The sequence below is a fragment of the Carettochelys insculpta genome, chromosome 18 (genome assembly GCF_033958435.1).
Source record: "Carettochelys insculpta isolate YL-2023 chromosome 18, ASM3395843v1, whole genome shotgun sequence".
NCBI classification, from domain to species: Eukaryota; Metazoa; Chordata; order Testudines; family Carettochelyidae; genus Carettochelys; species Carettochelys insculpta.
In genome coordinates, this window is record NC_134154.1 from 3,143,641 (window position 1) to 3,160,722 (window position 17,082).

The window sequence follows — 17,082 nt, forward strand, 5'->3', positions numbered from 1 at the left end:
ATAATTCACATGCTCCTCTTGTACGGATGCGAGACCTGGCATACTAAAAAGTCTGAGCTACAGACTTTCATAAACAGATGCCTGAGGTCCAGCCTTCGCATCAAATGGCAAGACCTGATTGCAACTGAGGAGCTTTGGAACAGAGCAGGACAAGAACCACCTGACATTCAAATCAAGAGGAGAAAGTAGGGATGGTTGGGCCACACTCTCAGAAAACCATCATCCAGCATAGTCCCTCCAGCTCTCACATGGAACTTGCAAGGAAAACAAAAAAAGAGGAAGACCCAGACAACGTGGAGAAGATCTACTGAGATTAAAGGACAGCAACTGGGATACTCCTGGAGTCAGCTAGAAGTTTTGTTTCAAGACAGAGTGAAGTGGAGGAGACTTGTGGATCACCTGTGCTCCACTCAGAGTACAAGGGCTTAAGGAAGTCAGAAAAGTCAAGCATGCCTTACTCCAGACAGCTGACTAGTTCTGAGGTGCTTTTAGAGGCCAGAGGCCATCTCTAAATTTGATAGAGGCAATTTTAGTTGCTGCTCTAACTCCAGAGGAAGCCCTTTAGCCCTCTACAGCTAGAATAGAGCTTTTGGGACAGTGTTTGTAGTTTGAGGAACAAAGCAGGTTCTGCCTGGGGGGCAAAAGAATGTATGCTTTGAAACACCCAAGACTTGAACTGTCTGCCGGACCTGTTCAAGAGCTCTGAAGAGAAAGGGCTGACTGACACCTGACGCCAGGACAGCTGGAAGGTTAGTGTCTCAGAGAAGCAGCTCTGCTGGCTTGAAGCAAGTGACATCTGTCAGTCTGAATCCAGACTGCAGCAGGTTTTACCCTAGTGTAACAATGCATTGACAGCACAGCAAAGGTCCCAAGAAAGGACCTTTGGTGGAAGCTTTCTACAGCTATTGAACGGTGGTCTCGGCTCTGAATATCTTCAGCATCTGTCTGTAAGGATGTGAAAGGGTTAACCTTTCCAGTTGACTCCATGGGTAGCTGGACATGCCAGGCTGGAGCCGCCCTGGCCATGAATAGGCCGACAGGCAGGGTGGCAGGGGACCCCACAGCCCCGGCAGGGCCGGGGGTGGGACCTAGGTTAAAATGGTTAACCAGCAAAGCACTATCATTTAACTGGTTGACTGTTTTAACATGCCTATCCTTTAGGTGCAATAGGATGATTCAGCTTCAGACCCAGCTCTTCAGGATCCTGAAGAGATTGACACATTAAGGGTATGTCTACATAGCAGCGTTATTCCAAAATAAGCTATTCTGGAACAACTATTCTGGAATAGTTTATTTTGAAATGACGCTGCTACCCACAAAATGCATTTCAAAACAGCACTCAGCTGTTTCAAATTAGAGCACCTACACGCAATACAGCCCATTTTGAAACACAGCCATTGGACACACTATGGCTTCTTTTGAAATAGGTGCTACTCCTTGCAGAATGATGTTTACCAATTTCAAAACAAGCCAATGAGCCAAAATCACTTCAAAATTGCGGTTGTGTTGTGTAGAAGCTAGGATAGTTATTTCGAAATAACAGCTGTTAGTTCAGAATAATTTTGCAGTGTAGACCAGCACTCTGAGACAAGGCCTGTTGAAATTCACTGGGTTGTTAAAAGTTGTTAAAAACTTCAAGCTTAGTGCAGGCTGAATATTTTGAAAAGCTTTTCAGCTATCCAGAATGAAGGGACAGCCTTGTGTTACTCCAATGGCAGCTCTGTGGGACCAGCATTTCAGGCTTTGTTTGCTGCAGAAATTCTGAGCGCGAACTTGTGTGGATTGGGCCGTTGAACTCCATGTTGTGGACTAAGGCCAGAGCTTTGCCCAGTTTTACTTTTTAGGCCCATAAACAACATTCTCACAATGCCCGCGAAACCAGGATCGTGTCCAGAATCAGACCACCCACCCCAACCCCTCGCAGAGAAGACCAACTGACCTGCTCTACGTTATGCTCCAGCTGTGTGACATTGGGAAACAGCTGATCATGAATTCGAGGTTCTTCCACAGCCTTCACCACATCGTACCCAAACCAGAAGGAATTGATGATTGTCTGGAGGAACCAAAATCCTTGGCATTAGTTTGTGACCTACCCTGTGAGAAAATCTGCCATTGGTGTCTCAAAATACCGCAGTGAACACCAGTCAAATTCCTCAGCATGTTGAGCTCACTCTGCATCAATTCACCTGAACAATGCTGCCTCAAAAGCTGGTCACAATGGACACAGAAGGTCACCACAGGCCGCAGAGCTTTGTGGGTGATGCAGAGCCCCTATTGCAACTTTTCCACAGCCACCTTGAAGCCAGGCTGAATAAAGGCACTTTATGCCTGGCTTATCTTTGGCTGTTTTAACTGCCATGTAATGGCTACAGGCCAATGGCACATGTTACAAAACCTCTAGGATCGAGCACCTCAATAACTGGCTTAAGGCAACTCTCGCACAACCTCCTCTCACCTTGCACCAAGAGTGTCTCCTCCAGGTTCCGCCCCCATGTGTACAACTGCTGTGCATTGTGAGAACTTGGGAAAACCCTGCACACAGTTCAGCTGTGTGCTTGGTGCAGAGAGGAAACCTACAAGCAGGAAGCAGGGTGGACCACAAAAGCAGAACTGCAGTGGCTCTGAAGGGCTTCACAGACCCTGCCCTAAACAAAGCTGTGCTTCAGAGGTGGAGTTCAGGGTCCCAACTGCTCAGCTAAGCATTGCTTTTGCAAAATAAAAATGGCAAAGGGTCAGCAACCCCCGGCACAGGTGCCAAGAGTGGCACGCAAGCCGATTTTCATCAGCACACGAGGCAGGAGCTCAGCCCCACGCCTCCATGCTGCCCGTGGACTAACAAAACCCCAGCTAGTGCTACCAACCACCAACTGAACAGGAAGGCTCCGCATCGTTATTTATTTAAGAACGAAGCTGTCGTAAATAGGATTCTTAGACCATGTCTACATGGCAGCTGTGTCAGGACACTGCGGTATCTCAAAATAGCTGCCCCGTGGCTATGCAACGTGCCCGTCATTTTGAAATATTTTTCGAAAACATGGGCACGCTATTGTGCCGTCTCTGTACACCTCATCGCAGGAGGAGTAAGGGATGCCTCAAAAATCGCACGTTATTTCAACACGTGCTGTCGCTGAGACAGTGTCCCATGTTGAAACAGCCGAATTCAAAAGTGACCCAGAGTAAACTATGCAATTTGGGTAGCACAAACTGTGGAGCTCATTTCAAGTTTAGGCTGTCGTGTAGGCATAGACTAAGTCAGTGTTTCTCAACCCTTTTTATAACGTACCCCTTTTTAAAATAGATATGTTATATTAAACCATATATAAATACCCCCAGACTTCTCTTGCACACTCCTAAGGGCACATGGATCATGAGTGTGAGGTCCTGAAACAAGGGCCATTCAACTTTTCCAGCTCATTGTACCCTTTGCAGGAGTCAGATTTATTTTGCAGAGCATCACGTTACACGTCACTTAAAAACCACTTACAAAACCATGCAAAGCTATCACAGAAGAAAACTACTGAAAACTTGCTGACTGGCTACCATCTCAATGAATGGGAATAGAAATATTGTATTCACACGTCAGCACAAGGCAGATGAAGCAGTACAAGTCATCATCTGAGTGAACTTTTAGATTGTCCTGACCTTACTCATATTTTTTTTTATGGAGCCAGTTGGAAAACTAGGAAAATACCTCGATGAGTTGATGTACCCCCTGGAAGACCTCGTGTTCCGCCAAGTGTACACATAGCCCTGGATGAGAAACACTTTCCTAAGTGCCTTTAACATGTGTCACCAGAACTCGGGCCGTACATAGAGGTGAAAGGGTCAAATTTCGGCACTCTACCTTGGAAAGGGTGCTGGCCCCTGCCTTAGAGCATTCAGAGCTAGTATCTGAACTTTGCACTTCTCTGTATCTAAACCACACACACACACACACGCTGTCACTCTGCAGTACTCAAAGGGGCCAGCAACAGCCTTTATCAGAGGAAGCAGAGCACGAAGGCGACTGCCTCCGCCTGCGATACCAGAACACTTTATAAGGCTGCTTCCATGACTAAGAACATAGGAATGGCCAAACTGAGTTAGAGTAAAGGGCCATCCCACCCTGTGTCCTGTCCGTCGACAGGAGTTTGTGAATCAAGAGGATCCACGTTTCTAAAGTCAATGGAAACGAAGCCAAGTTAGAGTTCCAGTGAATGTGACCTGGAAGTGGCAGTTGTAGGGTGCAGCTGAGCCCTGAGTTCAGACATGCAGGGAGGAGCAGTTCCCAGGAGCACCATGTAGATTTCAGCACCATTTTTTCAGTTAGAACTCTGCATGCCTGTCCTACGAGTGGCCTGATTGTCCCATTAAGTCTCAGTAAGTGCAGCTATGATTTAGTCAGGGGGGTTGCAGAAGTCACAAAATCTGTGACTACCAGTGACTGCTGAGACCTCAGCATGCTGTGGTCTTACTAACAAACTAGGGAAACACAACCTAGACAGGGCAACTGTAAGGTAGGTGCATAGCTGGCTGGACAGCCACTCCCAGAGAGTAGTTATCAATGGCTCACAGGCATGCTGGAAGGACAGGACAAGGAGGGTCCTTCAGGGATAAGTTCTCCACCCAGTTCTGTTCAATATCTTCATCAACGATGTAGATAATGATCTAGGGCCAGAATCTGGGCTGTGGAACCTTTCTGTTCGGCTCGCAGAGCCAGTAGCGTGGAGTTCCTGCTGGCCCCAGGGGCAGAGCCCCAGTTGGAGCGTGGGGCCCACGGCAGAGCCCCAGTGACTGGAAAGCTTAGCTGCCACCAGCCCTGGGGGCAGAGCCCTGATGGCCAGAACGTGGAGCCAACCCGGCACTCATCTTTCCTGGGTAAGCTCACCCTGGGTTGTGGGGGTGGGCATTGGGGTTGCTGGGGTGGGCGTGAAGCTTGAGGGCTGGCAAGGGATGGTTTGGGGTTGCAGGGGATCTAAGGCTGTGGGAGGTTTGGGGCTGTGGGGGAGGTCTAAGGCTGGGGCCAGGGGGCAGTTTGAGGTGGTGGGGGTAGTTTAAGGCTGGGGGGCGCTTTGGAGCTGCAGGGGGGTTAAGACTGAGGGTAGGGGGATGGGTTGGGACTGCAAGGGGGGGGGTCTAAGTCTGGGGGAGAGGGATGGTGGTTTGGCACCGCAAGGGGTTTAAGCCTGGGGGTGGGTTGTGGCTATTTTGTGTTTGGTCCCCAGAACACGTAAAAATTGCTGTGTAGGCCCCAATGAAAGAGGTTGGAGACCCCTTATCTCGAGAGAACACTTATAAAGCTTGCAGATGATAGCAAGCTGGGTAGGGTTGCAAGTGCTTTTGGGGGATAGGATTAAAATGCAAAATGATCTGGAGACATTGGAGAAATCATCTGACGCAAACAGGATGAAACTCAGTGAGGACACATGCAAAGTCCTCCACTTACACAGGCCCAGTCAGTTGCACACACAGAAAATGGGAAGTGACTGCTTAGGATGGAGTCCTGTGGAAAGGTACCTGGGGTCACACTGGACTGCCAGCTAAATGCAAGTCAACAGGGTAACGCCCTCATTGGAAAGCTCAACGTCATTCTGGGACTTAATTCTTCTACTCTGCACTGCACTGATTAGGCCTCAGCTAGAATACTGTGTGCAGTTCTGGGAGCTGTGTTTTAGGACAGATATGGATTAACTAGGAAAAGGCCAGAGAAGAGCAACAATGACTAAAGCTCTAGAAGACATGACCTATGAGGCAAGATTGAAAAAGTGGGCTTCTTTCGTCTTGAGAAAAGAAGACAGAGGGGGGACATGACAGCTTTCACACGTCGTTCTTACCCCTGGAAGACAGGACAAGAAGCAAAGGGCTTCAAGCACAGCAATGGAGATTTAGGTTGGACGTTAGGCAGTTAATTCCTCTGCCTAACCACCCAGATGGTTTAGGAAGCTTCTCCCAGAGCAGTTGTGGAATCACCACCATTGGAGATTTTTAAGAGCAGGTTATACACATACTTGTCGGGAATGGTCTGGATGGTGCTTGGACCGGCCATGAGCACAGGAGACTTGCAGTGACTCCCTGGCCCCCTTTCAGTTCTCTGATTCTAGACTGTTTTCTATTAGAACGATGTTGTGAGGGTTTGGACAAGAGCCTTAATTATGCATTTCTACGTTTGTTAGGGTTACCTATTAATGTAAACTGAACATTTTGTAGTGACTCAAGTACATATTTCTGCAGGAGCACTACCCTGCTCTGTTGATTAATTGCATTGTTTCCGCTCTGTAGAAACACAAAACATGCATTTGGAATAACATCTATGTCAAAGGAATTTGGGACAATGCACTGATTCAGCTGGGGCACAGATGCAGCTTTAAACCAGGAGGTCCCATGCTCCAGTTTTCAGTAAATGGCACTAAGCTCCCCGTAGCATTCTCACTCATTGACTCAATAGGGTCAGCATTGGCATCCTCCTTTTATCAGTGGGGAAACTGAGGTACAGGTGAGTTGATTTGCCCAAAAATAGTGAATGGCAGAGCTGGGGATAGAACCTAGATCTCCGAACTCCATCCTGGCTGGGAGGTTACATTACGACTGTAGTGTGGCATGTTCATTATGACACTCTCCGTGGAAACAAAGTGTGTTGGTCACACAAGATGGAAGACAGTATCCTGGAGTTCAGCAACACTGAAAAAGAGATTTCTATCCATGAATCCTAAGTGAGCGCTGGGTGTGATGCTGTAACTGAGACTGTGAGCACATCCTACGTCTCTAAGTAGGAGACTATCAGATAGGACCATATTACTCCTGTCTACCCCTTTCACGAGACAATTATCAGAATAGCATCTACTCCTGGTTTCCATGCAACAGCAAAGGGTTGAGGAAAAAAGCTTTAGGAATAGCTGAGGTCTGGAAACCATTCCCAATGCACAGGGACCTGCGTGGGTACAAAACTGGTATCACATCTGCAGCCCCAAAAATGAGTCGCAGATACCCGCATTCGTGGAGGAGGATACCTGAGGACATACAGCAGATATTCATGGATTTGCAGAGCTCTACCAATGGCTTGAGCTTCTTAAATCTTTGCACTGAGTTTATACCAAGAGAAAGTTAGAGGTGATTTGATCACAGTCTATTACTATCTACACAGGGAAGAGATTTTTCAGTAAGTGACTTTTTAATTAAGCAGGAAAGGGTATAATGAGGTCCTATGGTTAGACGTGACAGAGTCAGACTACAATTCTTGGGCTGATTTTTAACAGTGACAGCAAATAGCTAATGGAAGAACTTACACAGGGAGGCTGTGGATTCTCCATCACTTTCAGTCTTTACATCCAGGCTATGTCTTAAACTATACACTATACTTCACAAAGAAGTGATGGGTTCGCTGCAGAAATCACTGGGTCAGGGTCTGCATTTTGCAAGGGGTCAGACTAAACTGTCATTATGTTTCTTTCTACCCTTAAAATCTAAGGATCAAGACAATCTCACAGGAGGCTTCCCAGTGAGAAGCAGAACAGAATGTCTAGGTTGGCTAAACATTGATGGGCTTAGGACTAGTCGATGCTTACCGGAAGGTTGGCATGGTGGGGATCGATCCCCTGGGGTCAATTTAGAGGGTCCAGTGAGGACATGCTAAATTGACTGCTGATCTCTCTCTGTCGACTTTGGTAGTTCATTGGAACCGGAAGCACTAAGGCAGCCAGTGTGGGGGTTTTGCCCCTCGATCCCCCACAGTGGAGAAACCACAGGGACCCGATCCAAGGGACTTCATCTCCAGCAACACTAGTCAGGTAGCTGGAGCTGGGAGCCCCCTAGTGCAGGCCTGGCCTCAGACTGGGACTTCCTTCCATGTGATGTAACGCAGGTGCCTCTCCAACCTCGTCTGGCCTCTACCAACTGTCTCCTCATCCTTCCCACAGGGTGACACGTACCAGTGCTGTGGCCGTGGTGATTTTTGTTCCTCCAGATGCACCAACCACCATCTTGATCCTGTTTGTTTTATCCACCAGGATCGACGGACACATGGAGGAGAGGGGCCGTTTACCTGCAAGAGTGGGAACAGACATTAACTTGAGCAGAATCACATGTGCAGCCTCTAGGCCCACACCACCTTTGCCTGCACAGGCTCGGAATAAAGAATGCTGCTACCGACAGTCTTTTGTTTGGGTCACATCTGCTGGGTCAGCACAGGCGACTTGCTCCTCAGGTGCCCCAGGGGATCCTGCCGTTTCCTGAGCCCCCTTTACAGAAGGGGTGGGAGTGAGACCTACAGGGGCGCGAGGTGGCTCCAGACATACGGGCACACCTCAGCACGCCAGCTGTTCAGCAGTGGGCACCCATGCTCTGGTGGTCACAGTTCAGCTTCAGAACTCAGCTCTGAGCAATGGGCACTTTCCCCTCCGGGTGAGAACCTCAGCTCTAAGCCACGGCGCTTCCCCGGGGCCCACATTCCATCTTGGTCTCCCCATGATCCACCCTTCTCATCGGCAAAAGGCAGCTTTTACATCAAGGAGGTGTTACCGCTCCAAACCCACTTCACCTGTAAAGAAAGGGAAACCAGGGAAGAGACCTGGGTGTCAAGGTTACCAAAATACAGCATGTGTCTTTCCCGCGTTGTATTCCAGAGGGAGCGTGGGTCAGGGAGAGTATATTCAGGGACACAAATGCATTTAAAGACATGTAAATGTCATGCAAATTCCTTGCAGCCCACAGCTGGTTGGCAGGCTGCAAGGTTGCGCGCCATCTGCAGGCTTCCCACATTCAGGCTTACTCCTTCTCTGCGCAGTGGTGTCCAAGGTGCCAGAGAATCACAGAACACTAGAACTGGAAGGGACCTCGAGACGTCATTGAGTCCAGTGCCCTGCCCTCATGGCAGGACCAAGCACCTTCTAGACCACCCCTGATAGGCATCTGTCTAACATGCTCTTAAATATCTCCAGTGAGGGAGATTCCACAACCTCCCTGGGCAATTTATTCCAGTCCTTAACCACCCTGACAGTAAGGAACTTTTTCCTAATGTCCAATCTAAACCTCTCTCACCTCAGTTTAAGCCCATCGCTCTTTGTCCTGTCCTCAGAGGCCAAGGAGAACAATTTTTCTCCCTCCTCCTTGTGACACTTTTAGGTACTTGAAAACCACTATCATGTCCCCTCTCAACCTTCTCTTTTCTAAACTAAACAAGCCCATTTCTTTTAGGCTTCCCTCGTGGGAATGCAGAATACAGAACCTGGGGTTTCCCACATATTAGGACAAGAAGCAATGAGCCTAAACTGTGGGACGGGAGGTTTAGGTTGGACATTAGGAAAGACTTCCTCACTGTCAGGGTGGTTAAGGACTGGAATAAATTGCCCAGGGAGGTTGTGGAATTTCCATCACTGGAGATATTTAAGAACAGGTTAGATAGACACCTAACAGGGATGGTCTAGATGGGGCTTGGTCCTGCCATGAAGGCAGGGGACTAGACTTGGTAACATCTCGACTTCCCTTCCAGTTCTAGAGTTCAAGGATTCTATGTTACAGGGACTTCCCAGGCCTGTGTCTGATGGTGGAGTCAGCGAGAGAATGCTGCTCTCTAGCAGGCAGTCAGCATCATTTTGGTACACAAAGGCCTCCAGGATACTGGCTCAGGAGAAGGAGCAACGTGCTACCTGGTTCGATGAAGTTTGCAGTGGCGGGAGGGACCCCAAAGGCATTGATGCTGTAAGGTGAACTGAAGTCATCCATCTCATCGTTAAATATGATGCCGCTTACGCTGGAGAGAACTTGTGAGCCGAAGCTAAACGGGACGAGCAGAAGGGAAGGCACATCAAACCCAGACTCTACACAAGCCTGAGGTAATTGGTAGACAGCTCCGAACTATTGTGTCTCTCGGTGAGAACGCATCCCCCGCACTAGGGACAGGCCTGCTCTGACAGAGCTCCTGGCAGATTAACAGAGGGGCCTAAAGCAGCTTCTGGATCTCACTTGGGGAAGCTGCTTCTCCTCTGCCTTTCACCTTGTGTGGTAACCTCCCCTGGACAGAAGGTGAGAAACTATTTACAGCCTCTTTGCATGTGCAACTACCCCAGGAGTGAGGGCAGCAGAGAGCCAGGTGCAGCTTTCCTGTACGAGGGGCCAAACCAACCTCCCATATGCCAAAGTGCCTAAACGTGGGGGAGGGACTCTGGAGCCCACCCACGTGAGGGCTAGCGGTGCTCCAGTCCAGCTCATTGTGGAGCCAGCACTGAGCTGCGAGCTCAGGCCCAGCCCTGTCTCACCCAGATTTTACCGGCCTGCCATGGCAGCAGCATCGGCTTTGTACACGTTTCCTCCACCCTGATGAAACCGCTCAGCCAAAGAATCAATTACAAGCGCCTTCGTAAACTGGTCGTGTCTCACACCCGAGTCATTCAGCCAGGGCCGCGCCCTACACAGCCAGGCACCTGCCCCCTGCGGTGCCTGCAGCAGGGGCGCTCCATGGAGCAGGGCCGTGCTCTGGGCCGCAAAGGCAGGAGCCATGCGGGGCTGGGCAGCAGGAGAGCAGAGACGCGGCTGAGGTCACAGGCAGACTGAGGGGCAGCAGCCGGCTGGAGCTGCGGGCTGGCAGGGAGGGGAGGGGGGAGGATTGGGGCAAGGAGACCAGGGTCTGGGGGCGTGGGTGTGAGGGGGGTGGAGGCAGAGTGGGGGGCTGGGAGACTGGATCTGATGGACTGGGAGGCGGAGCAGGAAGCTGGGGAAATGGGGTGACGTGGCCAGGAGGCAGAACGGGGGGCTGGGAGATGGGGGCCAATGGGGCTGGCGGCAGCGTGGGGGGGGGGGCCAGGGGATGGGATCCAGGGGGGCTGGGAGGTGGAGCAGGGGGCAGGGAGCCAGGGGATGGTGTCCAACAAGTCTGGGAGGGTTGGGGCCACCAGAGCCGGTGCTGCCCATGGTGGCCCCAGGCATACACAGCCCAGGACACTACTACATTTGAAGTACCACTGGTGCCTCAAAGGTACACAGCTGTGTGCGCTGCATGTGTCTAAGGACAGCCCTGCACTCAGCGACGTCACAGCCCAGCACCTGCCACCTTACAGGCCTTTGGACGGGGGATTTCGACCTCACCAGGTAACACAGACGGAAGGATTCCCTGTGAGCCGAGGGGGGCCAGACCCTCCTGGCTGCAGTCTGGTAAGTAAGGTTAAAGCCTCTGTTTATTAACTAGGGAGCTCTTAAAGAGCTGATGACGGTGCAACATTCGGTCTGCTGATAAAGCTGCAGTAACTGTACTTTCTTTGTTATGACAGATGGAAAGCACCAGGAAGAACCTGGTTGTTTAAGGGAACATTAATTGAAAAGAGGTACTTGGCTGCAGGAGGGGACTTCCTGATGTCAGAGCTAAGGGACCAAGGGGTTGGAAGAGGTCACTGCAAAATCTTTAAAAGTCGGCCTGAACCAAGCAAAACAGAAACTTTTAGGCCTTATATCTTCTGTGTCCAACTCAACCACATGGGATTCTACAGTAAGGGCCTGACCTGTCAAGCACCCTCAGCTCTCAATGAGTTCAATGGTCATTGAGGGTGCTCAGCACCAGACAAGACTAGATCAGAGAAAATATAGAAGTTCAGTCCAAGGCCTTTCAGTGCAACATATACAGGCAAGAAGTTCCCGTCATCAGTTCCTCCACCACTGCCTAACCCTCTCTGGAGAGTTGAGTCCAATGACGTTTACACCAACCACAGAACCACTAGGAAGATGGCAGAGCCCTACATGGAAGTAAGGTCTGAACTCATACTATTGGTTGATGGTGCTGGTGGCGGACACAGCACTGCCGTCATCAGCCACAACGGAGACATGGGATGTACCAGAATTGTCTGGCGAGTAGTACTTTGGCTCGTAGTAGTCGATGGGATGGGTTGTGTTGTCAGTGATCCTTCGCCGTAGCTTATCTGCAAAGAACTCAGAGGTCATGTTGCTGATCACCTGTTAGGAGAGACAAATCCAGCTCAATGCTAACAATAAGCATCTACTAAAGCTTAAATCCTAAAATGCTGGAACACATGAATGGGGCACATCAGACCTTACAAAAAGCAGGGGAGGAATCCAGCAAGTAAGCCATTAGCTTTCCATTGTGTGGAATCCTTCGTTCCTTGAAGAACAAGGCTGCTAGACTAATGTGTCACACTTAGAACATGGTACACAACAACACCATTAATATCCCTGAGGCCAGTTAATGACTTTCATTGTCAACACACTCTATGGGGGCCTCTTGTCACCATCCCCATGAGTTGGCAGACAGGTGGAGTTACCCTTGTTCGTATTCAGCTGATGTTTGTATAGAGCCTTGAACATGTAACATGAAGCACAAATTAACCCATTTTTTGTAAATCCTACTGGCAAACCAACAGCTGCACCCTGCCAACATACAGGGGAAAAATTCCTTTTTCTATCTCTGGCTGCTCACTCACAGCTCAGTGGCAACATGCAGCTTTACAGTTACATTCAGATCTTAGAATCATAAGACCCATGGAACACTAGAACTGGAAGGGAGCTTGAGAGGTCATCAAAGCTACTCCTCCGCATTCACAGCAGGACCAAGCACCATCTACATCCATGGTGTTCAACTTGCTACCCACTAGCCTCATGGGGCTATTTGGCTCGTTGAGAGTAGCTACTTGACTTGAACAATAAATATATTTTCAGAGTAATGTGGCTAATTCTGAAAATATATTGGCTACTGCTTCAGAACTGGTGGCACACCATGGATCTAGATCTTCACTTCACCAACTTACTGGTGGCAAACAGGATATTTTTGAAGTGTCCTTGGCAATACCTGGCAATTACCCTATCAGAGACTGTAAACCAATCTCCACTCAGCGTCAGTATGGGTCAGGACATGCAGAACAGACAAGGAATACCTTGACTTCTCTGCTATTTACCTCCGTGATGTTGACAAAAGCTGGGTCCCCCAGTAAGGTCCTCTTGGCATAGGCAAAGCGAAAGGCCTCCACAATGCGGTGATAAGTCAGGCCCCTTTTCTCCAGAGTTGTGATGCTGTCACTGGAGAAATTAAAACCTGGCAATAGTAGACAGCACATTGTGAGCACAGAGCCAGTGAGCAGCAAACAGGAACTGGCACTGAGGGATGGTCAAAGTGTGCGGTCTGATGTGTTCCTTCTCTGCTGTTGCTGCATCAAAGACCCACTCAGGAAAAGACAGTTCACTGACCAGTGGTCCCTCTATTTTTGCCCTGAAGGGAGGAATAAATTTTGTGATGTGCACCAAGGCGTGTGCAGTGTGCACCACCCATAGAAACACATGCTTCTGGCTGTGGCTGCTCTGCTAATCAGCTGGGTAGCACCTGAACCTCTCTCAGGTGACCATCTAAGCAGGGAAAACTGCATCTGCCAGCACAAAGCACTGCAAAGGGCACGTGTCTTCTGGCTTCTGTTGCACTGACCTCAGGTGTTATGTGCAAGAAGGGCAGAGAAGCACATTACAAAAAGCTGTGCCACTTACATGCTCAGGCCCCTTTAATTTAGACACCTGCAGGTCCCAGAGGACACCCATCAAAAGAACCCTCTTCATTCTTGAGCCTGCTCTTTCCAGAGGCAGGAAAAGTACTCACAAAGTTACTTAAGTAAAAGTACAGCTAATTTGGGGTGGGTGTACTTAAGTACAAGTCCCTCTTAAGTGTCCTTCTGGAAAACTACTTGAGTAAAAGTACACACGTGCGCGCGCACACACACAGAGATCACATATTTATTGTACTCAAGTACCCAGAAGTGATAGCAGCTGCACTTTTACACAAGTAACTTTTTTGGGTACTTCCCCCCCCCCCCCCGGTTCTTTCATATTCTCTGAGCGCCTAGCCTTTGTTTATGGAATTAAAGGGCCTGTTTGCAGAGGTATGAAGCATTCTGCTAACAGCCTTCAGTCCCAGCCCACTGCCGAACTGGGCGTGGATTAAGAATGCTGCTGCTGACCTGCAGAAGTTAGGTCTCCACTAGGGGGAAGGATTGATTTAAGCTGTACAACACCAGCTCCGAGAATCACGTGGCTGGAGTTGGTGTAGCTCAAACTGATTTTTGACCCTGTCCTCACAGCGGGAGGTTGATGGGGGAAACTCTCCCACCGATTTCCCTTCCTCGCCCCGACTGCCGGGGTACTGGGCTCGATGGCGGTGACCCAATCGTTCGATTTAGCGAGGCCCCACCAGGCGCACTAAATTGAACCCCGGAAGATTGACCACCTGCTGTGTCCATCTCCCAGTAAGTACAGACGTGCCCTGCGATGGCTCTGGCAGGGCCAAAGCGATGGAAGAGCAGCGCTCCTTGGGAACCCCACGGCTGCTGTGGCCTGTGGCGGCATGAGGCTTGCCCTTACCTTTCAGTACGTTGAAGATGAGCACCAGCACTGGGCCACTCAGGGGGGCAGTGGGTGTGTACATAGTGAATTCCCCAATGGTGATGTTTAAAGGGTCCTCACTCAGAAGGGGAGTGTAGTCCCTGAGGTCCTCCATGGAAATGATGCCCCCTGGACCAGAGAGAAAAGCCCTGTGTCAGTCTGGGTTCACATGAGCTCCAGGCTGCGTTCCCAGCGTGGGAGCTGGAGAACACCAGGTAGCTGAGAACAGAACCTTCCTGTTTTGCAATGAGGAAGAAGGCTGGTGCGGAGGCAGAGGGATAGAGCAGCTGTCTACAGCTGCACTGGGAGGGAGCTGACCAGGCCTTTCAGAGCGCTGTGAAAGAACGTGGTGGCGAATGCTGCGTGACTAGGGGCTGGCTGTCTTGGCTCTCCTTGATTCTGGGGGAGCTCGTCAATGCTGTATTACGTCCCCTGCAAGGGATGCACTCAGAGGGCCAGAGAGTACTGTAAAGGGAGCCCAGCCCCGGGGGACCATATACCCAGGCTAGGAACAGTGAGGGATTTTAATTTATTTGAGCTCCAGGGCACTTTAGAACCTGTGGCCTTGTTTCCAAGAACACAGCTCCCAGAGAACGGAGCAAGGGCGGGAGGGAAGAGCAGTCCCCAGGCAGGTGCCACCAACTTCTGATAAACTGGCCTTTTGCCAAGCATGGTGGGAACTGGACAGGCCTTGGGTAGCTGACAGACCTCTAGACAAAGGTGGAGGAAAGGAGGGGATCTCAGTGTCCCTGGCCCTCCAACCCCAAACGGACCCTCTGAGGTCAGAGATGTGGCTGCCCAGGGACAGATGACAGACAGGAGACGCAAAGGGCCATCTGGAGGCTGCCTCCAGTTCAGATCCCCTCGCCTTAAGGAAAGGACAGGAAAGACTGAGAGAGCTCCTGAGAAGGGCCATGAAGGCTAACACAGGACAGATAAGACAAAAGAGACTGGCAGCTTCTGTGTACTGACATTGTCAAAACCAAGCCACCCGCTTAGCCCTCCGGTGCCTCAGTTTCCCCACTGGACCTGCCTTCTTTGCCAAGTGCTTGGAGAGCTGATGAAAAGTGCTGTCCATTAGGATCATTAGCCAGAAACACAAGAGCCAGGGGGCGCTCGGTGATGTTGAGAATCAGCATTTACACCCAGCCAAAGGAAATGCTTTGAAATGAAACCCCAGTACAGCAGTCCCTTGAGTTATGCGAGGGTTGTGCTCCCTTGTACCCTCGCATAACTTGAATTTCACTTAAGTTGGGGGCAGCATTTTCACCGGTGGAAAAGCAGAAGCACCTGGAGCTCCTTTTGAAAGGTAAATCCAGGGGCTGGGGGGAACTTTTGAGGAGGGTTAAGCCTCGTGGCGGGTTGGGGACGTGGGAGGGAGTCAGGGGGTTAAGCGTGGGGTGGCTTAGGGTTGCCATGGGGTGGAGTGGGTGGCGTGGAGCCACATGGGGTGTGAATTGAAGCTGGGGGGGTTGAACCGGGGCCGCGTGGGGCCGGGGACTTTGACCTGGGCTGAGGAGAGCAGGATTTTGAGTTGCGCTTAACTGGGCATTAATGTGAGTTAAGCACAACTCGAAATCACGCATTTCAAGGGTTTACTGTATATATACAGCAGCAGGAGGAATTCACTGCCCCAGGAACACAAGCACAATAGATGAATTCAGAAGCTATGTACAATGTTATGAGCTATGTATCATTAAAAACCTACAACCTATTCTGGATCAGGATGCTACACTCCGCAAGGCCCTAGGTGACAAGTCCTCCCCTATTGACAACCTTCACCTAAGGAAGATTCTGACTAGCAATCACTGGTTACACCCACAGTAAAACTAATCCTGGAACTTTTTCCTGTGGCAAACCCCAGTGCCAACTTTGTCCACATATTTATTCTGGGGATACCATCACTGGACCCAACCACGTTAGTTTCAAGATCAAAGGCACATTCTCGTGTACTTCGACCAATATTATATATGTCATTATGTGCCAACAATGCCCCTCGACTGTGTGTATTGGACAGACTGGGTAAACGCTTCGCCAGAGAATGAATGGACACAGAGCAAACATCAGGAATCTCAATGCACATAAGCCTGTCCGTGAACACGTCGATGGAGCAGGCCATTCTGTTAAAGACCTGAGAAGTTGTGTCTTAGAGCAAAGAGACTTTAAAAACAGATTGCACAGAGAAAGCTGCGAACTGGGGTTCATATTCAATTTGACACATTAATACTTGGTATGAACAGAGACACCAATCACATCACACAGTACAAGGACTGCTTCCCTTCCTTTGATGCCAGCTATTATCTCAGGCAGGACACTTAACATCCCCCACCTCTCATTCCCCCTCCTTCAGTCCTATGTACTTGATTTGTCAGTTTTATTGCATTTTTTTGAACGTCTGTACTCATAGATGCCAGTTTGTATTGGAAATGAAATTGATCTGACAAAGTGGGTCTGTCCCACAAAAGCTCATCACCAAATAAATCATGTTAGTCTTTGCTACATTTCTGCTGTTTTGTTTTGTTAGAGTACGGACTAACACGGCTCTCTCTGTTACTATGGTATAGACCTATATTTTTAGGTATAAACTAATATCAGAGGTTGCACCTCAGACTAGACAGCAGACCCCTGATCTGCTGTGGGAAGCCAGTATTTCCCAGGAGCCTTAAATCAAAAGATGTTTGGAGCAGAGTTGATTGCTCCCCAAGATTAAATTTAATTTGGCACAAAATATTCTTCCAATAAAAT

The 17,082-nt window shown here is 49.6% G+C and overlaps 1 protein-coding gene across 5 annotated transcripts in view; it reads right to left on the reverse strand.

Annotated features, from left to right (window-relative positions):
- GGT1 (gamma-glutamyltransferase 1) overlaps positions 1–17,082 on the reverse strand; it is a 57,008-nt gene that overhangs the window by 9,343 nt on the left and 30,583 nt on the right. For 4 of the 5 annotated variants that reach the window (XR_012648052.1, XR_012648051.1, XM_075013067.1 and 1 more), the window contains exons 7-12: positions 14,317–14,466; positions 12,870–13,006; positions 11,726–11,913; positions 9,621–9,748; positions 7,905–8,017; positions 1,940–2,053 (exon numbers count right to left, since the gene is read on the reverse strand). Coding sequence is in view for 3 of the 5 variants with exons in the window: in XM_075013067.1 (XP_074869168.1) it covers positions 1,940–2,053; positions 7,905–8,017; positions 9,621–9,748; positions 11,726–11,913; positions 12,870–13,006; positions 14,317–14,466 (830 nt within the window). In the remaining 2 variants the exon portion in view is untranslated. The remainder of the gene's footprint in view (positions 1–1,939; positions 2,054–7,904; positions 8,018–9,620; positions 9,749–11,725; positions 11,914–12,869; positions 13,007–14,316; positions 14,467–17,082) is intronic. The other variant, XM_075013068.1, reaches the window with a different exon arrangement.